Source organism: Mobula birostris, chromosome 18, assembly GCF_030028105.1.
Source record: "Mobula birostris isolate sMobBir1 chromosome 18, sMobBir1.hap1, whole genome shotgun sequence".
In the NCBI taxonomy this organism is placed as follows: domain Eukaryota; kingdom Metazoa; phylum Chordata; class Chondrichthyes; order Myliobatiformes; family Myliobatidae; genus Mobula; species Mobula birostris.
Window position 1 is genome coordinate 40,975,119 of NC_092387.1, and position 23,939 is coordinate 40,999,057.

The 23,939-nt window shown below is 43.6% G+C and overlaps 1 protein-coding gene across 1 annotated transcript in view; it reads left to right on the forward strand.

Moving 5' to 3' along the window:
- Positions 1–4,175: 4,175 nt before the first annotated feature.
- The window catches only part of LOC140212078 (pro-neuregulin-3, membrane-bound isoform-like), a 519,217-nt gene continuing 499,453 nt past the window's right edge, over positions 4,176–23,939 (forward strand). The window contains exon 1 of the mRNA XM_072282571.1: positions 4,176–5,174. Coding sequence (XP_072138672.1) covers positions 4,484–5,174 — 691 coding nt within the window. The 5' untranslated portion in view covers positions 4,176–4,483. The remainder of the gene's footprint in view (positions 5,175–23,939) is intronic.

The following is a 23,939-nucleotide window of genomic DNA, read 5'->3' on the forward strand; positions in this document are numbered from 1 at the left end:
GCTAACTAGTAGGCCCAACCATCTTCAACTTATTCATCAAAGACCTTCCTTCAATGTTAAGTTAGGGTGTTTTCCGATACCTGTATGTCTAATGCATGTAGATCAAACAATGACCATATTCATCTCCATCTCCTTAGTGTGAAAGGCAGCTTCTACCTGAATGGGGCAAGATCAGGATAATATTCCGATATTGGGTTGATAAGCAGCAGCCAAGTCTGAGTGAGAAGCATGTCCTTAAATATTATAGAAAGCTGACCATCAACCATCACCCTCTGCTTCTAATCTAATCAACAGTGAAAAAGACAAACTGCTGAAAGAATGGAAGAAAGCCGACAGATGATGAGTCTTGACCTGAAATGTTGACTGTCACTTTTCTCCCACAGAAATTACCTGACTTGCTGAGTTCCTCAATCAATTTGTTGTTCTTTTTTTTTCGCTCTCAGACTCCTCAACTAATTCCAGGCTGTATCTCAATCCTGGGCATCAAATATCCCAGATGTAAACCAGCCCAAATTCCTGATTAGACTGGAGACACAAGAGACTGCAGATGTTACAATCTGGAGCAATAAAATCAAACTGCTGGAGCAACTCAGTGAGTCAGTCAGTCTGTGGGGGAAAATCCACAGTTGATGTTTCAGGTCAAGACTCATCACTTGTCCCCTTCTCCCTACTGACCTACTTGGGCCCTCCAGCTGTATGTTTATTCAGTCTCGATTAGATTAGAAGCAAGAAGGTGAGAGTCGAAGGTCAATGCTTCGACTGGAGGCCTGAGACCAGTGGAGTGGCCCAGTGGTCAGTGTTGGAACATTTGCTATTCATTATGTATGTTAATGATTTGGATGTGAATGTACATGGCACTATGAGCAAGTTTGCTGATGATGCTAAGTTAGGGGGTCTTGTTGATAATGTAGCAATGAATTGCAAAGAGATCTTGATCAGTTGTGGGGGGGAGGAGGAATGGCAAATGGATTTCAACTTTGGTGAGTGTGAGGTGATGCATTTTGGACATCCAGACCAGGGTAGGACCTATACAGTTAATGGCAGAGCACTGACAGGTGCAATGGAACAGAGGGATCTGGGAGAATGAGTGTACCGTTTGCTGAAAGTGTCTGAACAAATCAACAGGGTGGTGGCAAAGGCACTTAGCATGCTGGCCTTCATCAGTCAGGACATTAAGTTTAATAGTAGGAACATTATGTTGCAGTCATGCAAGCTGTTGGTGAGGCCGCACTTGGACTGTTGAGTACAGTTTTCATCACCCTGTTAATGAAACCTGTCAAGCCAAGAGGATACAGGAGAGATTTATGGGGATGCTCTCTGGACTAGAGGATCTGAGTTATAGGGAAAGTTCAGCCAGGATGGATCTTTATTCCTTGGAGTGTAAAATAATGAAGGGTGACCTTAGGGAAGTTTATAAAATCATGAGGGGTAGGGATAGGCTGGATAAGTAGTCTTTCCCCTGGGGTTAAGGAGTCTAAAACTAAAGGACACCAATATACTGTAAGACGGGAGGGGTGAGATGTAAAAAAGACCTGAGATGCAACTTCTTTACACAAAAGGTAGTGAGTACCTGCAATAAGCTGCCAGAGGAAGTGGTTGGAGTGGGTACAATTGCCTCATTGATGAAGCATTTGGATAGGTAAATGGAGGGGCAGGGCTTGGAGGATTATGGGCCAAATGCAGGCAACTGGGCCTCGTAGGGAGGATGGGGGATGATGTGTTCAGCATGAACCAGTTGAGCTGAAGGCCCTGCTTCCGTGCTGTATTACTCTAGATTCTTACCTGGGACTTACTCTGTCCATAAACTCCTGTAATCTTAATATGCTGTATCACACCACCAATATCCGTGTATGTGTTTTTCATGCAAGGAAGCCGGAATAGTCCTCTTGGCTTTCAATTACTTTCCATTAGCTAGCTTCCCCCCACACCCCCACAAACATTACCTTGGGAGTGGAGGGAGGTTACCATTGTGTGGAAACTGAATTTGGACAGAACATATAAATAGTGTGGATATAAGAACAGGGCAGCATTTGGGTATCATGCCGTGACTCATCTCCAACACACCAGACCGTCCCCCCCACTCATGAGATACAGTCAGGAGGGTGACAGAATAGTTTCCACTATCCAACAATGTGTGAAGCTCCAAACTGCCTGGAAGGACAAAGGTAGGGAGACACCACCAAATTCAAGTTGCCCTCTCGCCATTCTGACTTAGAAATAGACTATCTGGGGTCTAAGTCCTAGAACTCCCTACTCAGCCTCATCTTCCCCAAAAGCACTGTGCTCATTCAACAAGAAGACTTGCCCCTGCCTTTGCAAGGACTGCTAAGGATAGACAGACAATACTGTCTCACCTAGAAATTAAATAGAGTTCAAAATAAATTTACTCCAACTCCTTAATTTCAGGCAGTACCTCAATCATGGGCATCCCATTGATCATAGATTAAACTAGACCAGAAGAGACTGTAATCTGGAGCTAAATAATGAAACTGCTGGAGGAACTCAGCAGGCCAGGCAGCATCTGTGAGGAGAAATTGGCAGCTGATGTTATGAACTGAGATGTCATTAAGACCATGAGCTAAAAGAACAGAATTAGGCCATTCTGCTTATTGAGTCTGTTCTGTCATTCAAGCATAGCTAATACTCCATCTGCATTAATTTCTTGTCTGTCTGATCATCAGTTGTCCATTTCCCTCCACAGAGGCTGATTGACCAGCTAAGTTCCCCCCACTCCCGCCCACCGGCACTTTTGCTGGATTTGATTACTGTCTGGGACTCATTCCGAACATAAACCTTGAAATGTCAATATGCTGTCTCTCACTACAATGTGTGTGTGTGTGTGTGTTTGTAATATATAAAGCCTCAGAACCCCAGTGTTACAGGGTATGATCCATTCCCGAGTTGTGTGTTATTTGAAATACAATCCCACCTACACCTCTGCTCACCTCCTCCATTAGATTACTGCCTTTCACTCACTCCAGTGTATCTGTTATTCTGATGATTATACCCCAATCAATCCACCGGACCTAGCCTAAAATTTATCAGCAGATTAATGGTCTTTTGTATATAAAGCCCTGAACCCCACCCCCACTCCCTCCCCCGGGTGGATTCCAGCTTGCAACTCATCCCAGGTATGACTGCATTAGTTCTTTCCGAAGGCAGAGCCTGAAGTGTTTGATTATGTGTATCACTTCTCTCAGAATAAAGGTTAAATGAACGAAGGGCTGTTGGAAACCGAGTGACAGGGGAAGGCACTGGACGAGGTGAGCAGTCAGCCCGGCACTGTTCTGGTTAACGCGAGCAGCACTGCTGAAAGCTCCCTCGACATACCTTCCCTTTTCTCCTTGTCCTTGACTCTAAGATTCGTTGCGGATGCACAGCATGGCTCCGGGACATGCCCCTTACTGAGTTCTGCTTCTTAATCAAGAGTGCAAAGGCAGCACCCTCTCCCCACACAAACAAAGCCTGGGTCTTTTATTGGCCATCACTTTATGAAAAATGAATTAGAACATCCGCTAGCAGATTAACATCTTCTGGCTCCCGAGGAGACATAAGCTTAAGGAATGGGCCCGGAGATCCCGAGGGGAATTTGGGAAGGATCATTTATTTATGCTGAGAGATTCTACCTCCATTTTTGCATTAGGGGGATGGGAGGGGCGCAAGAATATCTTCAACCCGACACTCGATAGGCATTCTGCAGTTTCTGCATTTTGTGTTCCAGGCTAAGCCGCACATTCTTGAGCCGTTCCTCCTCTTTTGCCTCTTCTCTCTGTCAGCGATGAGGTTTGGCGTGGTAGGAAGCTGCTAGATTTCAATATGCAATGTCAGGCGGCTCCGCCGATGCCGTTCCCTTGTCTGCAGCAAGCAGTCCTCCCTCCCAGCAAGCCGATTGGTTTGTGTCCTTAAGTACTGGGCAAGGGTTGGATACCGACGCGAGATTAGCAGGTGCATTATGCTGCTCTGTTGCTTCTGACGGCCAGCGATCGGATGGTTGTGGGGTCCGGTGAAAAAGAAGCAGTGGATTGTGTGCGTGCGTTTGTGTGTGTGAGTGAGTGTGTGTGTGTGTATGTGTGTGAGTGTGTGTGTGTGTGTTTGCGTTTTTGTGTGTGTGCGTGTGTGTGTGTGCCTGGGTGTGTGCTAGTGTCGGGGAACGCCGGGCTCCCGAAGATGCTCTGCGCTGGAAGGTGAACCGTGGCCCCGCAGAGTCTGCGAGGGAGAGCCAAGGAGAGAAGGCATCAGGCCAGTCCCAGCAGAGAAACGGGCAAGCGATGTGATGTAGCTGACTCAGCACCTCTCCAGCATCGCCAAGTTCTCCCCGCCAGATGATTGCTCCATGACCGGCAGATCCTGCAGCTGACGGGAGAAGGGGGGAATTTTTCTACCCAATGCACTCGCCCTGTCTGTTTTTTCGGCCTCTTTGATCCCTGGGCAATGTGTTCCTGATGTCTGTCTGTGGGCTCGAGAGCTTGGCATTCTCTACAGGATGAGTGAAGGAGGTATCTCTTCAGCTCCACCTGTTTTTCCTGTTGTTTCTGCAGACTCAGAAGGTGCTAATCCGACAGAGGAACAGGAGAGTTCTCCACCATCCCGGGTTTTACACTGCAGTGGGTGCATTGTGTGGCCTCGCCAGCAAACCTGGTTGTGCGTCGTCCCTCTTCTCATTGGATTCATTGGGCTCGGACTCAGCTTGATGCTGCTCAGGTGGATTGTGGTAGGATCGGTCAAGGAATATGTGCCATCGGATCAACTGGAATCCAACCCCGTTGGGCAAGATCCCATCTTCCTCTCCAAACCAAGCTCTGTCCCCAAGCATGCAGAGACCACCACCACGTACGCTGCTGCAAACCCTCCCACCAGTACTGTTAGCCCCAGTACCCGGGGTACAATGTCCATCACGCCTAGGCTCGCCACCCAGGGTACAATACACTCCACCACTGCCCTCCACAGCCCCTCGACCCCAACGCCGAGAGCAAGGGCCCCGCTCACCTCCAGTGCCCCGGGAACTTCACCCTACCGCCTCACACCCACTGCCACCCATGGCACTCCCTGGCAGACAGTGCCCTATTCTACCTCTTCAAGCAAATTCTTCCTGCACGACTCCACGCCATCCTGGACGCTATCGAAATCGGGGGAACCGACCACTGGCACTCACTCCGTCATCAGACCCAAATTCCGTAAGTAACTAGGTTGCATTAGCATTACTCTGCAAATGTTGCACCGAGGGAATATCAAGTGTGTGTGTGTGTGCACGTCCGCACGGGTTTGCACGTGTGTGTGTGTGTGAGGAATGGCTGTGCGCGTGTGCGTGTGTGAGAAAGGGAAACTAAATTTCTCAGTAGGTATGCAAAGCAGTATGCAAGTGTGCATGTGTAGGTGTGCTTTGCACTTGTGTATGTGCGCGCGCGTGTGTGTGCGAGGAATTGCTGTGTGCATTTGACTGAGTGTGTGTGTGCGCGTGAAAGAGAGAGAAAACTATACATTTCTGTAAGTAGTTATGCCTGGATGTATGGTTGTGCATGCGTGGGGATGTTCCTTTGTACGCGTGTGTGTTTGCACGTGTCCTTGTGTGCATATGCCAGAGTGGTTTGTGTATGTTGTTTGAGTTGGATGTTGTGCGTGCTTCAGAAGACTAGGGAATTAACACAATCATTACAGATATTGCACTAGTTCAGGAGCAGGGATTATCAATCAAAATCAATAAACTCATAATGTATTTTACATTTCAGCGTGTAAATAAATTCATGCTGACTAATCTGCTTTCCAGTTACAACCGGGACTGTATCTCTATACTCTTCAGTTTCTAACTCCCAATGAGGCAGGATGATAGTTGTTATATTTGTGTCCATGAATAGCAGAATTCACTCTCCTGTAACAAGATTGATTACAACTGTAAAGGTAGATGATCCATTATATTACAATCCCACCTATGTAAGGAGGATAATTCTCCCCCTTTCTGAGGGGGAATGGGTTAAACTATGGTTGCTGAACCACCCAGTGGATATAGAAGCTGATTCTAATCATGTGTACATGGGGATAATTCTAACTCTGTGTACATGGGGGATGATTCTAACCCTGTCTATATGGGGTTGAGCTTACCCTGTGTACATGGGGGATGATTCTAACCATGTGCATAGGGTGGATGGATTTAACCCTGTGCAAATGTAGATAATTCTAACAGTGGATATCTGGGGGGAATAATTCTAACCCTAGTTATATGAAGATGATTCTAACCCTGTATAAATAGGGGAGGGATAATTCTAATATCAAGTATAGCCACGTAAGGGGAGAATTGTAGCCCTGTGTGTATCGGGTTGCTTCATGCTGTGAGCATATGGCCTTGATTCCACCTACTACACGTAGAACCTGTTACTAACCCTGCATTTATAGTATATAATTTTTACTGTATATTTGATGGATTCTGTGTGTGTGTGTGTGTGTGTGTGTGTGTGTGTGTGTGTGTGTGTGTCTGCCTGGTGATTCTAACCTGTAAATAGAAACGTAAAAAAATCACAATGAAATAGCTTGCAGATGCTGAAAGACTGAAATAAAAGTAAAAACTGCTGCAAGCACTTAGCAGGTCAGGCAGCATGCATGGAATGAGGAACAGAGTTAACATTAAGGTTACTACTAACCTTCCATCAGATTCTAACCGTGTGTATGCAAGTAAGATTGTGAAGGCTGCATATATGGAGGCTGATTCTAATCCTGTGAATGTGACTGCTGATTCTTACTGTGTATATGATTGATTATTCTAATACTGTGCAAAAGCGGTTGATTCTGTATACGGTGGATAAATCAAACGCTATGCATATTAAGATGATTCTATCCATGGGGATGAATAATTTTAAACCCATGTGTATGAAGACCAATTTTCACCATGTAAATACTGAGGCTCGTTGTAACATTGTATACAGTATATGAAATCTGATTCTACGGTACAGATTCTGGGTGTTGATTCTCACCCTGTTTCCATGAAAGTTAGTCTTAAACCTGTGTATCTAATAACTGATTCCAACCTTTTGTATATAGAGGTTTATTTTACATGTGTATATGGAGATTATTTCTATTTCTGTGCATGTTGAGGTTCATTCTAGCACTGCATTTATCAATGCTGATTCTAATGCTGCACATGGGTGCTCATTCTAACCCTGTTGATATGATGCCTGAATTTAGAAATGGGTATATGCACCTGATGTTAACCTTGTGTGTGCGTTGTTGATTCCAAACTTTGTATATCTAGGCTGAGTCTAACACCATGCATGTCAATTTGATACTCAATTTCTGGGCTAGTCTATCCTTGCTCACATGAAAGCTGATTCTAATTTTTCATGTAAGGAGCCTCTAAGTCTCAAGACATTGTCTATGTTAAGGCTGACTCTATGCATGTCTGTATGATGACTGGTTCTAATACTGCATCTATTCTTGTGACAATAGAAGCAAATTGCATGATGGTGTAAAGTCAGGGTAATTTTACATTTGTGCACATGGTCAGTGCTCCATGTGCATATTTGAAGGTGCTGTATTGCTGCCTTGACTGAGGGTGATTTGACCCCTTGTATATCAAGACTAATTCCATCCCTATGTATACAGACATTGGCCATTCTTTACGTATATTGGTTGATTCTCTCTCTATATCTTATATGTCATTGTTGTTTGGGTTTATGTTAAAGAAAATGAGTGGAAATGGACCAAATGTAGTTCAAGGTACATTTATTATCAAAGTATGCATGGAGTATACAACTCTGAGATTTGTCTTCCCCAGCCAGCCATGAAACAAAGAAAATCATGGATGCCGTTCAAAGAGCAACATCAACGCTCCCTCCCACACGTGAAAAAAAACAAATTGTGCAAATGGCAACAAGTACATCAACCCCCCCATGAGCAAAAAAAAATTGTGCAGACGGCAACAAGAACATCATACCCCAAACTCCCATCCTCATGCAAAAACCAAATCATACAAGTAGCACCAGGGACACCAAGCCCCAAACAAGCTTCCCTTCTCTCTCAGTACCATTCTCCTGTTCTGGCTGCATACCCTTTAATTTCTTTGCTATCTATCGATTGTTGTTTTGAATGCAATCAATAACATTATACTATAGAACTTAATCAACAGAATATCCTCGTTTTTAGATAGCAACTGTGGCATACGAAATGCTTCAAAATCCCCTACAGGAGCATGATTAACCAAACTTGACATTGACATAGCATCAGAACAAATTACCAAAACAACAGTGATCAATAAGCCAGATTGTAAGGAGCTATATAAAGTGGGAAATGTAGGAAGAGATTCAGGTGTAGGGGGGAAGCATTAGAGATTCGAGATTCAGCAAGTGTTCTGATGTTATGGTTACATTTGGGGATGAGCAATGGGCCAGAATCTGAGGCATGCTGAAATCTTGGAATATGGGAGGTGAAAGAGGGGTTTGTAGGGGTGGATTAGAAGTTTATAAGCTTAACTGGGAATCAATTACATTAACTGTTTTTAATGTGGAAAAGACTGCTGCAAAAAAACTATGGGCAACAGAGTTTTCGATGTTTACACAGGGTAGAATGAGCAATGTGCATTTTGGAATTGACATTTCTGGAGAATGAATCTGAGACTGATGTGGAACCAACTAGTGACAGGGATGGAAATAAACAGTTGTGGTAATGGCATGTATATGTATTCCAAAACTTAACGTGATCAAATATGACAGCGAGGTTGTGAGCTCTCTGGTTGTGCTTCAGACAACGAGAGGGATGGGTAATTGACCACAGATCAGAGTTCTGACAGGAATTAAAAAGGCAGACTACATGAATTCTGTTTTTTAACCCAACATAAACCAGAACTAGATTGATTGCTCTGTACATTGAGTGTGTTTTAATCCTGTACACATAGGGATTGTCTCCATCTCTGTGTAGATCACAGCAATTACCTAATCATGGTGTGCAGTGACACTGATCGTGTATATTGAAATTGAGTCTGTTGCCATATATATTTATTAAAATAGATCCTAGTGTAGGTATATCACCACTAATCCTCTCCGCATGTACACTGAGATTAAATCAATCTGTAAGTATATTGCGACTGATACCATATCTGTATATTTTGAGTGAACCCATTGCATGTTGGTTGATAGATTTTTTTTCTCTGTGTATATTACATCAGAAAAGATGCTAGCTCTGTGTATATGGAGGCTTTCCAACACTGTAGGGATAAGAATTTATTCTCTGCCTATGTATATTAAGATTCCTTGCATCCCTGTGTATATTGGATTCATTTGATCACTATTCTATCAAGACTGTCTTTATCTCAGCCTAAACATTTTCTATTACTTGTATGTAAGGACTGATTTGATCTCTGTGTACATCAAGAGTAACTTTAATCTTTGTGTACATGGAGACTGATCCGACCCTTAATAAAGCAAAATACTGTGATCCTGAAAGTTTGAATTAGAAATGATCAGTAAACAAAATAATATCTGGAGGACTGTTTCAGGTCAGTGGCATTTTACTTCACAAAAGGTTATTGACCTGATATTTTAACTCCGTGCCTGATCTTAAATATTTAGAGAATTATTCTAGCCCAGTATCTAGCTCAGAGTTTGATTTGATTACTCTATCTACAATGAAACCAAGTCTATGCACATGAAAATTTATTCTACAATTGTATGTGTATGTCTTGTTTGTTTCAGCTGCTGTGTATGTGGAGGAATGCAAAGTTTCAGCAACTCCCTCTTGTATTGCTAGAGGGCAGAAGGACGCTTGGCCCATTGAGTTTGCGCACCCATTTACACTCACGTTACATTTTACTCTTCCTGCATTTCTATCAGTTCTCCACAGAACCCATGCTCATCTACACATAAAGGGCAATTTGCAGTGGCCAGTTAACGTTGCCCAAGTTTTAGGGATGTAGAAGGAAATCGGACCACTCTGAGTGGACCCATGTGGCCACAGGGAGAATGTGCAAACTCCAGGGGGTTGCTGGAGTTCTGAGGTGGCAACACGTGTAGCTCTGCCACTATCTTTCTCATGCCAGCATTACCAGAATTGACACCAAGGATATGTGGAGGTGTTCGGGTATCTGGAGCAACAAATAAGAATCTGCAGGAACTCAATGAGCCAGGCAGTATCTGTGAAGGGAAGTGGATATTGACGTTTCAGGTTAAGACCCTTCGTCTGGACTGAACTATACTGTAGCGTGCAGATAGCAAGTATGAGGAGGTTGTTGGGATGAATCTCAGAATTGTATTCTGTATACATACTTTGATAATAAATATACTTAGAATTCTTGAGGGTTGGGTCAAGAACTGGCAAGCAATCGGTGTTGATAGGCAGATGGAGGAGGGAAGAGTGGAAATGGCAATAGAAGAAGGGAGATGATAAGGGGAAGCCACAAGGGGGTATAGATGATGGAATCTGATTGGACTGGAAGGTGGATATAACTAAGCGAGATTTTAAGCTGCCTTAAATAAGTAAGTAGTTGCAGGAAAGTGGTAAGGTTTATTTATTTATTTATTGATATGTTTGGAGATACAGCCTTCTGGCCCATTGGGCCTAGACTACCCAAGTACACTCGTGATTAATTAACCTATTAAGTTTTAGGATGGAAATTTCAGAGTTTGGCACCTGCCTATACAGCTGAAGCTAATGGTAGTGTTTAAATAGTGGACCGAGCAGAATTAGAAAAGTTGAGTTACATTAGAGAGGCGTGGGCTGGAAAAGGTTACAGAGAACTCGTAACAGTGGGGGGAAGCATAAGAACTTTGGTGTCCATGTTCCAAAGACCCATCAAAGTTGCAGCACAAGTTGAAAAGGTGCTTAAAGAGGTGTATGGTGTGTGGGCCTTCATTAGTCGAGGGAGTGAGTTCAAGAGCCACTCGGGAATGTTACAGCATTATAAAACCCCAATTCCACACTGGAGTATTGCGTCCAGTTCTAGTCGCCTCATGAAAGGAAGAATGTGGACGTTCTAGAGAGGTTGCAGAGGAGATTTATCAGGATCTGGCCTGGATTAAAAAACATGTCTTATGAGGAAAGTGTGAATAAACAGGGGCTTTTCTCTTTGGAGTGAAGGAGGATGAGAGGTAACTTGATAGAGGTGTACGAGATGATAAGAGACATAGAGTGGACAGCCAGAGATTTTTTTCTCAGGATAGAAATGGGTGATATGAGAGGGCATAATTTTAAGGTGATTGAAGGAAAGTTCAGAGGCAGGTTTTTACACAGAGTGTGGTGGGTGCGAGGTATGTGCTGCCAGGGGTAGCGGTAGAGGTAAATACATTCGGGGTGTTTAAAAAAACCTCTTAGACAGGCCCATGGATGAAAATAGAGGGTTATATAGGAGGGAAGAGTTAGATTGACCTTGGAGTAGGTTAAAAGGTTGGCACAACATCATGGGCTGAAGGGCCTGTGCTGTTCCATGTTTAATTAAAAGTAAACATACTTTGAGAAAAAAGTAAAGAGGAAAGGCAGGGGGAATCCTGGTAGAGTTTAAAAATGAAAACTTTACTTAAGTGGTACCAATGCAGGTCAGTAAGCAGAAGTGAACAGTGCAAGTTGGGATGTACAGTTCTAGATTTTGGCTGAATTTCAATAATACCACAATTTTCCATCCCATTCTCAACTACAGGCTCTGAGTATGTTCTACAACTGAACCTTCCCAGTCTCTTTAAAAAAAAAGAGAATTTCAAAGATTTACAATCCTCTGTATAAAGAAATTTCTTTGTCTCAGTAATAAATGTGTGAACATTTAATTCTATGTCCCCTACCTCTGGATGCTTCAGCCAAAGAAAACATGCTTCCAGCAGCTACCCTGTCATGCACCTTAAGGATTTTATGATTCAATTTATGACAACTAGCCCCCACCATTCCATAAATCTGAATAATGAACCTTCGTCGAACTGTCTCTAAAACATATGTTGCCTTCATTAAGTAAGAAGATTGGAACCGCACAGAGTACAGGTGTTCACTTGCCAACGCCTTATATGAGTTCAGGAAGACTTTCTTTTTATACCTTATATTCTAAAATGAAGTCTAGAAATGACATTTGCTTCCTAATTGCTTTCTGTGCCTGCATGTGTACTTTCTCTTTTTCATGATTCAGCATGTTAAGGCCCCAATAATTACGAGTACCTCAGCTCTTAAAAAATAGGTTGCTTTTGCATTCTTCTTGCCAGGATTAATTAACCTCACCTATTAAATAACTATTATACTCTTGCCACATTCATCCTTACTATCTCTATTCTTACGTCCTCATATCCTAACACGTAGATAGCACCCAACTTGGATATAATGTGCTTGTTTCCTCTTTCTTTGTCTTCAGTATATAACTTGTATAACTGTAAATTGACGAGATACTGCTGCTGATGTTTGCAGTCCTGGGAATTGCAATGCGGTGGTTAAATTGTTGGAATAATAATCTAGAGGCCTGAGCTAACAATCCAGAGACATAAGTTCAAATCCATCTGTTTTATCTGGAGAATTTATCTTCAGTTAATTAATTAACCTGGATTTTTTTTAGAAAGCTAGTTAAGTACTGAAAGCAGTCGGTTTCCATAAAAAAAATGTCTGGTTCAGTAATATCTTTGAAAGAATATAATTTGCCATCCTTAGCCAACCGAAATGTGACTCCAGACATAAAAGTTAACTACCCTCTGAAATGCGCTAGCAAGCCACTCAGTTGTATCAAATCAGTATATTTAAACATATTAAGAATGAAACAATGCACCAGATTCAGATGTAGCAAAAGACCAATCTACATTGGAAAGTTCCCCTCAAGACGTTTTGAGAATGCTGTGTAAATTGGCTCCCTATTGCTCCCTATTGCTAAGTCAATCATCAATCTGCTGTAGTTACTCAGTCATCATTTCGGAGTTCTCCATCACCACACCTGGTTATGTCCCATCGTGAAGGGGGTCCTGATACATCAGTATGCACTTGCAATGGTGGGGCACTGGGAATCTTTAGCATCACATCTGATCACACGCCTGCAAGGAAGCCTCCTGCCGATTAGCCCTACTGTCCTCCTGCAGCTGATGATTTGGTGCTCAAAGGGTTTGCAGAAACAATTCAGAGGATCTTAAAAAAGGCTAAGTAAATGGCAGATGAGATATAATATGGGGAAATGTAAGGTCACACGCTTTGATAGAAAAAGGTGCAAAGTGGGGTGTGTTTTAAGATGAAGGACTGAAGGTGTTGGTATTCAGAGGGTTCTGAGTGTTCTTGTGTGTGAGTAAGTGAAAGTTGACATGCAGCTGTCAACCAGGAAGGCAAATGGTATGATGACCTTCATTACAAGTGAACTTGAATACAAGAGAAAAGTTATCTTACAACAATTATATGGGGCACCATGGAGACGCCACTGGAATATACCGTGCACAGGTCCCACCACCTGAGAAAAGGTATACTTGCAAGAAAAGGAATGGAACACAGGCTGTGATCGCATGATTGTTCTTTGAGGCAAGACTGAGTAGTCTGAACCTATGTTCTCCAGAGAATCACAGGTGATATTAAAACAAAGTTCTTCTGGGACTTTTGCAAATACTGGAGATAAGATGCAAAAGCAGAAAATGCTGGAATCACTGAGCAGGTCAGGCAATACCTATGGAAGGGAAAACAATTGACCTGTGATCAGGGACCCTTTGTAATCAGTTCAGATGATGGGTCCTGGACTCCAAATGTTAATTGTTTCTCCTTCCACAGTTCCTGCCTGACCTGCTAGGATATTTCAGAATTTTGTGGCTTAGTTTCTTAAGGGTAAATGTAGGTTAAATATAAATACAAGAGGTTCTGCTGTTTTTAAGTATCTTGAGCAACACACACAAAATGCTGGAGGAGCTCAGTAAATCAAACAGCACCTACGGAGAGAAATAAACAGTCGGCATTTTGGGCTGAGACCCTTCATCAAGACTGGTGAAGGGTCTGGGCCCGAAACGTCTACTATTATTCTCCTTCTTTGATGCTGCCTGAGATGTAAGTAAAATGGTTCCTCTGGTTGGGATGTTTAGAACAGTGGTCACAATCTCAAAATAGCAGGTTCACCAATCAGGGCAGAGATGGGGAAAAGAATTCTTCACTCACAAGTCGATGAATCTTTGGATTTCTCTCCCCAGTGATTGATGGAAGCTCAGTCACTGAGTAGATTCAAGGCACAGATCAATAGATTTTAGTTTGGTATTAAGGGAATCAAAGGATATAGAGTTAGTGTGGGAAAATGCCAGTGAGAGAGATCAGTCATGACACTGAATGACAGGGCAGACATAAAAAGCATTTTTTATGTACCTTTTGTTGAACACCACTTGGAAGAAGTATTGGGAATAGTAAGGAGACAGACTGGGACTTCCCAAGGGACATCAGCAAGAGCACTCAACAGCATGCTAGATGACCAAGTTAGCTGGGTCCTGAAGGACACAGCTTCTAGAAGGAGATAGTGACAGGTTACAACTGAACCGATGCAGGGGATAATTTTCAGAATGCAATACATCATTTGAAAGAGGAGACGTGAGGAATTTGTTGAATGCCTGCGAGAGGGCTTTTTAAAGCAGCTTTTACTTGAGCCGACTTGGGGAAAGGTTATCTTAGACTGGGTGTTGTGTAAGAACCCAGATCTAATTAGGGAACTTAATGTAAAGGAACCCTCAGGAGACAGTGATCATTATATGATTGCATTCATACTGTAATTTGAGAGGGAGACGCATGTCGCGTAGAACATAGAAATCTACAGCACATTACAGACCCTTCAGCTCACAATGTTGTGATGACCATATAATGTAATCTAGAAACTGCCTAGGATTACCCTATCGTATAGACCTCTAATTTTTTTAATCTTTGTACCTATCTAAGAGTCTCTTAAAAGACCCTATCTGCCTCCACCACCACCACCGACAGTGCATTCCACACACCCACCACTCTCTGTGTGAAAAACTTACCCTTGACATCTCCTCTGTACCTACTTCCAAGTACCTTAAAACTGTGCCCCCTCATGTTAGCCATTTCTGCCCTGGGGAAAAAGCCTCTGGCTTTCCACACGATCAATACCTCTCATCATTTTATACACCCATTCAGAAACAGTATCACAATGGATTAAAGCGAATTACAGAGGCAAGAGAGAGGAGCTTGCCCAGGTGGATTGGAGGAGGATACTGGCAGAGATGACAGCAAAGCAAAGCTGGCTGAAGTTTCTGGGAAGAATTCACAAGGTGCAGGATAGATATGTCCCACAGAGAAAGCAGTTCTCAAATGGCAGGGTAGGTAACTGTGGCTGACGAAGGAACTTAAGGACTACATAAAATCAATGAAAGGGCATATAAGGTAGCAATAGTGAGTGGGTAGTCTCCAACCTGATGGCATGAACATTGACTTCTCTAACTTCCGCTAATGTCCCACCTCTCCCTCGTACCCCATCCGTTGTTTATATACACACATTCTTTCTCTCACTCTCCTTTTTCTCCCTCTGTCCCTCTGACTATACCCCTTGCTCATCCTCTGGGTTTTTTCTCCCCCTCCCCCTTTTCCTTCTCCCTGGGCCTCCTGTCCCATGATCCTCTCATATCCCTTTTGCCAATCACCTGTCCAGCTCTTGGCTCCATCCCTCCCCCTCCTGTCTTCTCCTATCATTTTGGATCTCCCCCCCCACCCACTTTCAAATCTCTTACTAACTCTTCCTTCAGTTTGTCCTGACGAAGGGTCTCGGCCTGAAATGTCGACTGTACCTCTTCCTAGAGATGCTGCCTGGCCTGCTGCGTTCACCAGCAACTTTGATGTGTGTTGCGCGAAGTTAGCTGATTGGGAAACTTTTGAAATCCAACAAAAGGCAACTGAAGAAAGTCATAGGAAGGGAAAAGATGAATTATAGAACATAGAACATAGAATAGTACAGCACAGTACAGGCCCTTTGGCCCACATTGTTGTGCCAACCCTCAAACCCTGCCTCCCATATAACCCCCCACCTTAAATTCCTCCATATACCTGTCTAGTAGACTCTTAAATTTCACTAATGTATCTGCCTCCACCACTGACTCAGGCAGTGCATTCCACGCACCAACCACTCTCTGAGTAAAAAACCTTCCTCTGATATTCCCCTTGAACTTCCCACCCCTTACCTTAAAGCCATGTCCTCTTGTATTGAGCAGTGGTGCCCTGGGGAAGAGGCGCTGGCTGTCCACTCTATCTATTCCTCTTAATATCTTGTATACCTCTATCATGTCTCCTCTCATCCTCCTTCTCACCAAAGAGTAAAGCCCTAACTCCCTTAATCTCTGATCATAATCCATACTCTTTAAACCAGGCAGCATCCTGGTAAATCTCCTCTGTACCCTTTCCAATGCTTCCACATCCTTCCTATAGTGAGGCGACCAGAACTGGACACAGTACTCCAAGTGTGGCCTAACCAGAGTTTTATAGAGCTGCATCATTACCTCTCGACTCTTAAACTCTATCCCTCAACTTATGAAAGCTAACATCCCATAAGCTTTCTTAACTACCCTATCTACCTGTGAGGCAACTTTCACAGATCTGTGGACATGTACCCCCAGATCTCTCTGCTCCTCCACACTACCAAGTATCCTGCCATTTACTTTGTACTCTGCCTTGGAGTTTGTCCTTCCGAAGTGTACCACCTCACACTTCTCCAGGTTGAACTCCATCTGCCACTTCTCAGCCCACTTCTGCAACCTATCAATGTCTCCCTGCAATCTTTGACAATCCTCTACACTATCTACAACACCACCAACCTTTGTGTCATCTGCAAACTTGCCAACTCACCCTTCTGCCCCCACATCCAGGTTGTTAATAAATATCACGAAAAGTAGAGGTCCCAGAACCGATCCTTGTGGGACACCACTAGTCACAACCCTCCAATCCGAACGTACTCCCTCCACCACGACCCTCTGCCTTCTGCAGGCAAGCCAATTATGAATCCACCTGGCCAAACTTCCCTGGATCCCATGCCTTCTGACTTTCTGAATAAGCCTACCATGTGGAACCTTGTCAAATGCCTACTAAAATCCATATAGATCACATCCACTGCACTACCCTCATCTATATGCCTGGTCACCTCCTCAAAGAACTCTATCAGGCTTATTGGACACGATCTGCCCTTCACAAAGCCATGCTGACTGTCCCTGATCAGACCATGATTCTCTAAATGCCTATAGATCCTATCTCTAAGAATCTTTTCCAACAGCTTTTCCACCACAGACGTAAGGCTCACTGGTCTATAAATACCCGGACTATCCCTACTACCTTTTTTGAACAAGGTTCAACAACATTCGCCTCCCTCCAATCCTCCGGTACCATTCCCGTAGACAACGAGGACATAAAGATCCCAGCCAAAGGCTCGGCAATCTCTTCCCTCGCCTCGTGGAGCAGCCTGGGGAATATTCTGTCAGGCCCCGGGGACTTATCCGTCCTAATGTATTTTAACAACTCCAACACCTCCTCTCCCTTAATATCAACATGCTCCAGAACATCAACCTCACTCATATTGTCCTCACCATCATCAAGTTCCCTCTCATTGGTGAATACCGAAGAGAAGTATTCATTGAGGACCTCGCTCACTTCCACAGCCTCCAGGCACATCTTCCCATCTTTATCTCTAATTGGTCCTATCTTCACTCCTGTCATCCTTTTGTTCTTCACATAATTGAAGAATGCCTTGGGGTTTCCCTTTACCCTACTCGACAAGGCTTTCTCATGCCCCCTTCTTGCTCTTCTCAGCCCCTTCATAAGCTCCTTTCTTGCTACCTTATATTCCTCAATAGACCCATCTGATCCTTGCTTCTTAAACCTCATGTATGCTGCCTTCTTCCACCTGACTAGATTTTCCACCTCACTTGTCATCCATGGTTCCTTCACCCTACCATTCTTTATCTTCGTCACCGGGACAAATTTATCCCTAACATCCTGCAAGAGATCTCTAAACATCAACCACATGTCCATAGTACATTTCCCAGCAAAAACATCATCCCAATTCACACCCGCAAGTTCTAGCCTTATAGCCTCATAATTTGCCCTTCCTCAATTAAAAATTTTCCTATCCTCTCTGATTCTATCCTTTTCCATGATAATGCTAAAGGTCAGCAAGCGGTGGTCACTGTCCCCCGGATGCTCACCCACTGAGAGATCTGTGACCTGACCCAGTTCGTTACCCAATACTAGACCTAGTATGGCATTCTCCCTAGTCAGCCTCTCAACATACTGTGACAATAGAATACTCCCAATAGTGTAACTGCTCCCTTCCTGTTCCTGACTTCCATCCATACTGACTCAAAAGAGGATCCTGCTACATTTCTGTAGCTGTAATAGTATTCCTGACCAGCAATGACACCCCTCCTCCCCTTCCCCCCCTCTCTATCCCTTTCAAAGCACTGAAATGCAGGAATATTGAGAATCCATTCCTGCCCTGGTGCCAGCCAGATCTCTAATGGCCACTACATCATAATTCCATGTATGTATCCAAGCTCTCAGTCCATCACCTTTGTTCCTGATGCTTCTTGCATTGAAATATACGCACTTTAGCCCTTCTACCTTACTACCTTTATACCCTTTATTCTGCTTCTCTTTCCTCAAAGCCTCTCTGTATGTTAGAACTGGCTTTACTCCATGCACTTCTTTCACTGCTCTATCGCTCTGGGTCCCATCCCCCTCGCAAATTAGTTTAAACCCTCCCGAACCATGCTAGCAAACCTACCTGCAAGGATATTGCTCCCTCTCGAGTTCAGGTGCAACCCATCCAATCTGTACAGGTCCCACCTTCCTCAGAAGAGTTCTCAATAATCGAAAATTCTAAAACCCTGCCCCCTGCACCAACTCCTCAGCCACGCATTCAACTGCCATCTCTTCCAGTTCTTACCATCACTGTCACGTAGCACTGGCAGTAATCCTGAGAAAGCCACCCTTGAGGTCCTGTTCTTCAGCCTTCTGCCTAGTTCCCGAAACTCACACTTCAGGACCTCGTCCCTCTTCCAGCCTATGTCGTTGGTGCCAACATGTATCACAACTTCTGGTTGCTTTCCCTCTTGTACCAGGATGTCGTGCACCTGGTCAGAGACATCCCAGACCCTGGCACCCGGGAGGCAACAAACCACGCGGGTGTCCTTCTCACGTCCACAAAATCTCCTGTCTGCTCCCCTGACCCTCAATTATGAGGGCAAACTAGCCAATAATATAAAGCAGGATACTAAAAGTTTTTTTCAGTTATATAAAGAGTGAAAGAGAGGTGAGAGTTGAATTGGGCCACTGGAAAATTATACTGGTGGGGCAGTAATGGGGGAACGAAGAAATAGCCGGTGAACTTAATGGCTACTTTGTATCATTCTTCACTGTAGAAGACACTAACAGTGTGCCAGAGGTCCGTGAGTGTCAGAGAGCAGGAGTGAGTGCTTTTGCTATTACAAAGGAAAAAGTGCTAGGAAAACTCAAAGGTCTTAAGGTGAATAAGTCATCTGGACCAGATGGACTACAAGCCAGAGTCCTGAGAACGGTTGCTGAAGTGATAACGGATGTGTTGGTCATGATCTTTCAAGAATCATTTGATTCTGGCATAGTTCCAGAGGAATGGAAGATTGCAAGCATCACTCCACTCTTTAAGAAGGGAGGAAGGCAAAAGGAAGGAAATTATACACCAGTTAGTCTAACCTCAGTGGTTGGGAATTTGCTGGAGTCTATGGAGGTTTCAGGGTACTTGAAGACTAATGATAAAATAAGACAAAGTCATCATGGCTTTTGTGAAGGGAAATCTTGCCTGACAAACCTGTTAGAGTTCTTCGAGGAAGTAATAAGCAGGGTGGACAAAGGAGAGGTAGTGGATGTCCTTTACTTGGATTTTCAGATGACATTTGATAAGGTGCCACACATGAGGCTGCTTAACAAGGTAAAATCCTATGGCGTTATAGGAAAGATATTGCATGGATAGAAGAATGGCTGACAGGCACGAGGCAGTGAGTGGGAATAAAGGGGCCTTTTCTGGTGGCTGCCAGTGACTAGTGGTGTTCCTCAGGGGTCAGTGTTGGTATCGTTACTTTTCATGTTGTTTGTCAATAATTTAGATAATGGAATTGATAGCTTTGTGGCAAAGTTTGCAGATGATACGAAGATAGGTGTAGCGGTAGGTAGTGCTGAGGAAGCAATGTGATTGCAGCAGGACTTAGATAAATTGGAAAAATGGGGAAAAAGTGGCAGATGGAATACAGTGTTGGGAAATGTATGATAATGCATTTCGATAAAAGGAACAATAGTGTGGACTATTATCTAAATGGTGAGAAGGTTCAAACATCAGAGGTGCAGAAGCACTTTGGAGTCTTCATACAAGACTCCAAGGAGGTTAATTTACAGGTTGAGTCTGTGGTAAAGAAGGCAAATTCAGTGTTGATATTTATTTCAAGGGGAACAGGATATAAAATAAGGAGATAATGCAGAGACTTTATAGGACAATAGTTAGGCCACACTTGGGAGTATTGTCAACATTTTTTGGCTCTATATCTCAGAAAGGCTGTGTTATCATTGGAGAGAGTCCAGAGGAGGTTCACGAGGATGATTCTGGAATGAAGGGGTTAACATGAGGAACGTTTGGCAGCTTTGGGTCTGTACTCACTGGAATTTAAAGGAATGCGGGGGGATCTCATTAAAACCTACCAAGTGTTGAAAGGACTAGATAAGGTGGATGCGTAGAGGATTTTTTCTGTGGTGGGGGTATCCAGAACTAAAGGACAAAGCCTCAAAATTGATGGCTGACCTTTTAGAACAGAGGTAAGGAGGAATTTTTTTAGCCAGTGAGTATTAAATCTGTGGAATACTTTGCCACAGACTGCGGTGGAAGCTAAGTCCGTGCGTATATTTAAGTCAGAAGTTGATAGTTTTATGATCAGTCAGGGCATCAAAGGATATGGTGAGAAGGCAGGTGTGTGGGGTTAGTGGGATCTGGACTAGCCATGATGGAATGGCAGAGCAGATGGGCTGAATGGCCTAATTCTGCTCCTACGTCTTACGTTCTTATGGATAAAACTTATCGTCACCCATCTGCTTGCTACAGGTACATCTGTTCCTGACACCTGTTGCTATTGTTTGATGTGACCACTGCACGGTCTCTGTAAAGATAATGTCCTGGCATCATACCAAGGAAAGCCACCATCCTGTTGTGTTTCTCCGCCAACATGTGAAATGGGAAAAACAGGACAACTCTATTTGTTCAAAACTACCTGTGAAGTGCTGTGGTCCATCTGCAGTGAAAACCTATTCCACTACAACCTGTAACCACACGGCACTGCACTTTCTCACTCTACCAATATTGTACTGTACGTCCAGGGCAGAGCCCTGTTTCAGTCAGGAGTGCAGATGAGCATATAGGAAGCCTGGAAACAAAACGCTAAACTAGTTATGGTACGTTGTGGAACTAGCTTGATTGCAGTAGACAGGACTCAGTGATCCTGTACCTGATGGATTAGATCAAAGCTTTGCAGCCCTCTCATATAGGTGATGAACACTTCTGTCCTCAGTGCTGATGGAGCCCAGGGCATGAATGTGAAAGTCAAGTATTTGCAACTACCTTCCGCCAGAAGTGCTGAGTGGATGATTGATCTTGACCACCTCCTGACATCCATACTTTCACTGAATCCAATTTGTTTCACACCATATTAAATTAACAAAAAGTTGATAGCACTGGCTTAAGCAATGCAGGCAACCAATATTGTCACTGACTTTGAGTATGACAGTTTGAAAGTCATGGTGCAATTTGATAAGACGCTGGTGAGGTAGCACTGCATTATTGTGATCAGGTTTGGTCATCCTGCTCTAGGAAAGATGTTACTAAACTGGAAAGGAATACAGAAAAGAACTATAAGGATATTGCCAGGACTAGTGCAAGAGGTTGGACAGGGTGGAACTTTCCTTGAAGTGTAGGAGTCTGAGAGGTGATCTCATTGAGGTGTATAAAATCACAAGGGGCATAGACAGCACGAACGCGTCGGTCTTTTTCTTGGCCTTGCAGAATCAAGAACTAGAGGGGATAGATTTAGGGAGAGAGGGGAAAGGATTTATTTGGAACTTAAGGATCAGCTATTTTACAACTTAGGATGGTGTGTGTGTGGAATGAGCAGCGAGGGAAGTGATGGAGGCAGGTATAATAACTTTTTAAAGGACATTTGGATAGCTACATGGATTGGAAAGGTTTGTAAGGTTATATTGGGCCAATCGCTGGCAAATGGGGCAAATGTGGTTTGGTGACTTGGTTGACGTGGACCAGTTGGGCTGATGGGCTGTTTTCGTGCTGTCATGCTGTATAGAAATCTGATCTCCAGCACTTTCCCTGTATTTGCAGTACAGGTTTCAACAGACATCTAACTGATTATATAAAAAATTGACTAGCTTTATCTCATTAGCAAAATAACAGGACCGATGTGTCTCTACAGACCACTCCCAATTGACAAAGTGATGTTGATCATGTTATCAGCAACTGACAACCTCTGTACAGAGGCCCATAATGGGCTTCGCAGAACCTGACTGGATCACAACCAGGATCTAGAAACAAGAAAAAAGACTTAATTCCAGAAATATGGTATCATGGCAGAAGCTTACTAAGTGTGGCATCAAGGAGCCTTCATTAAATCGATGAATAGATCAAATAGAAAACATTCCTCTGGCTAAAGTCATGTTGTATACAAAGGAAGACAGTTGCATTTGCTGGAGTTCAATTTTCTTTGCTCTCTCATCATTGCACAAGTTCCTCAAGGCAATGTTCTGGGCCCAGTCATCTTCATCTTCTCCATCAGTGATCATCCTTCCATCATAAGAATTGATGTGAAATGTTCCTTGATGAATACATAATCTTCAATTTCGTTCAGAACTCTTCAGGGTATAAAGCAGTCTATGCCTGCATACCAGCAAGAAGTAGAACACGTTCGTAGCATGGACACAAGTTTAAGGCAATGATCATTTCCAGAAAGAATGTCTCAGTAATCCTTTTGACATTCAGTTGGTTTACCAAAATAGAGTCCCAACCATCTGCATATGGACAGGGTGTTGAACTACATCAGCCACATAAATACTAACAGAAACATGTCAGAGGTTTGGTATCCTGGGCTAAGTGATTTACCCATTAAATCCATGCCTTTGTTCTGCAAGATTCATTGGAACTATAATGAATTAATCTCAAGCAAGCTAGATGAGTCAGTTCCAAAAACACCCATGAACCTCAACATCACCCCAGACAAAACTATTAAGTTTGAATTGCATCCCATCAAGTACTCTAAGTACTCTCAAGAAGAAGTTGTGTATCATCTGCAGAGCATCCTGCACTTGCACCCCAAGGCATCTTTGGCAGCACCTCCCAAATCCTTGGACCAGTCGTACAGGAAGGTAAGTGCAGTAGACTTATGAAAATGTCCCCTTCAGGTTACTCGGCATACTGCTGCTGGGACTCAGGTGCCACCAGAAATGTTGCAGTTGTTTAAGAATGCGTTTCACCGTCACCTTCTCTACCGTCATTAGGGCTGGGCTTCAAATGAAGCTTTTGCTATGAATACTCACAGCCTGAGAATGTTCTAATAAGAACCACATGTCTCAGTCTGCCGATTTCCACCTCTTTTCCCTCGCGTAGCCTGACCTTACATAAGCTTGATAGATTTTCTCCTTTGACGTGGTAGCTAATCTTGTGAATCAGCCTCTTGTGAGGTTCAGAGTAAAAACAAAATGTGGCAGGGGTTGAGCAAACCTTTGAAATCAGCCATCCGATTGTTCAGAAAACCCAATGGTTTGCGTCTGGCTCACTGGGTGTTGATTTCCACACTCCCTCCGGTACATGTGGCCTGATTCCTGAGCTCCATCTAATACACCAGGGCCCGAGTTCCATGTTCTCTCTAACACAGAGACCCCGGTTTCTGTGCTCCCTCTCATACAGAGACTCCAGTTTCTGTGCTCCCTCTTACACAGAGACCCCGGTTTCTGTGCTCCCTCTGACACAGTGA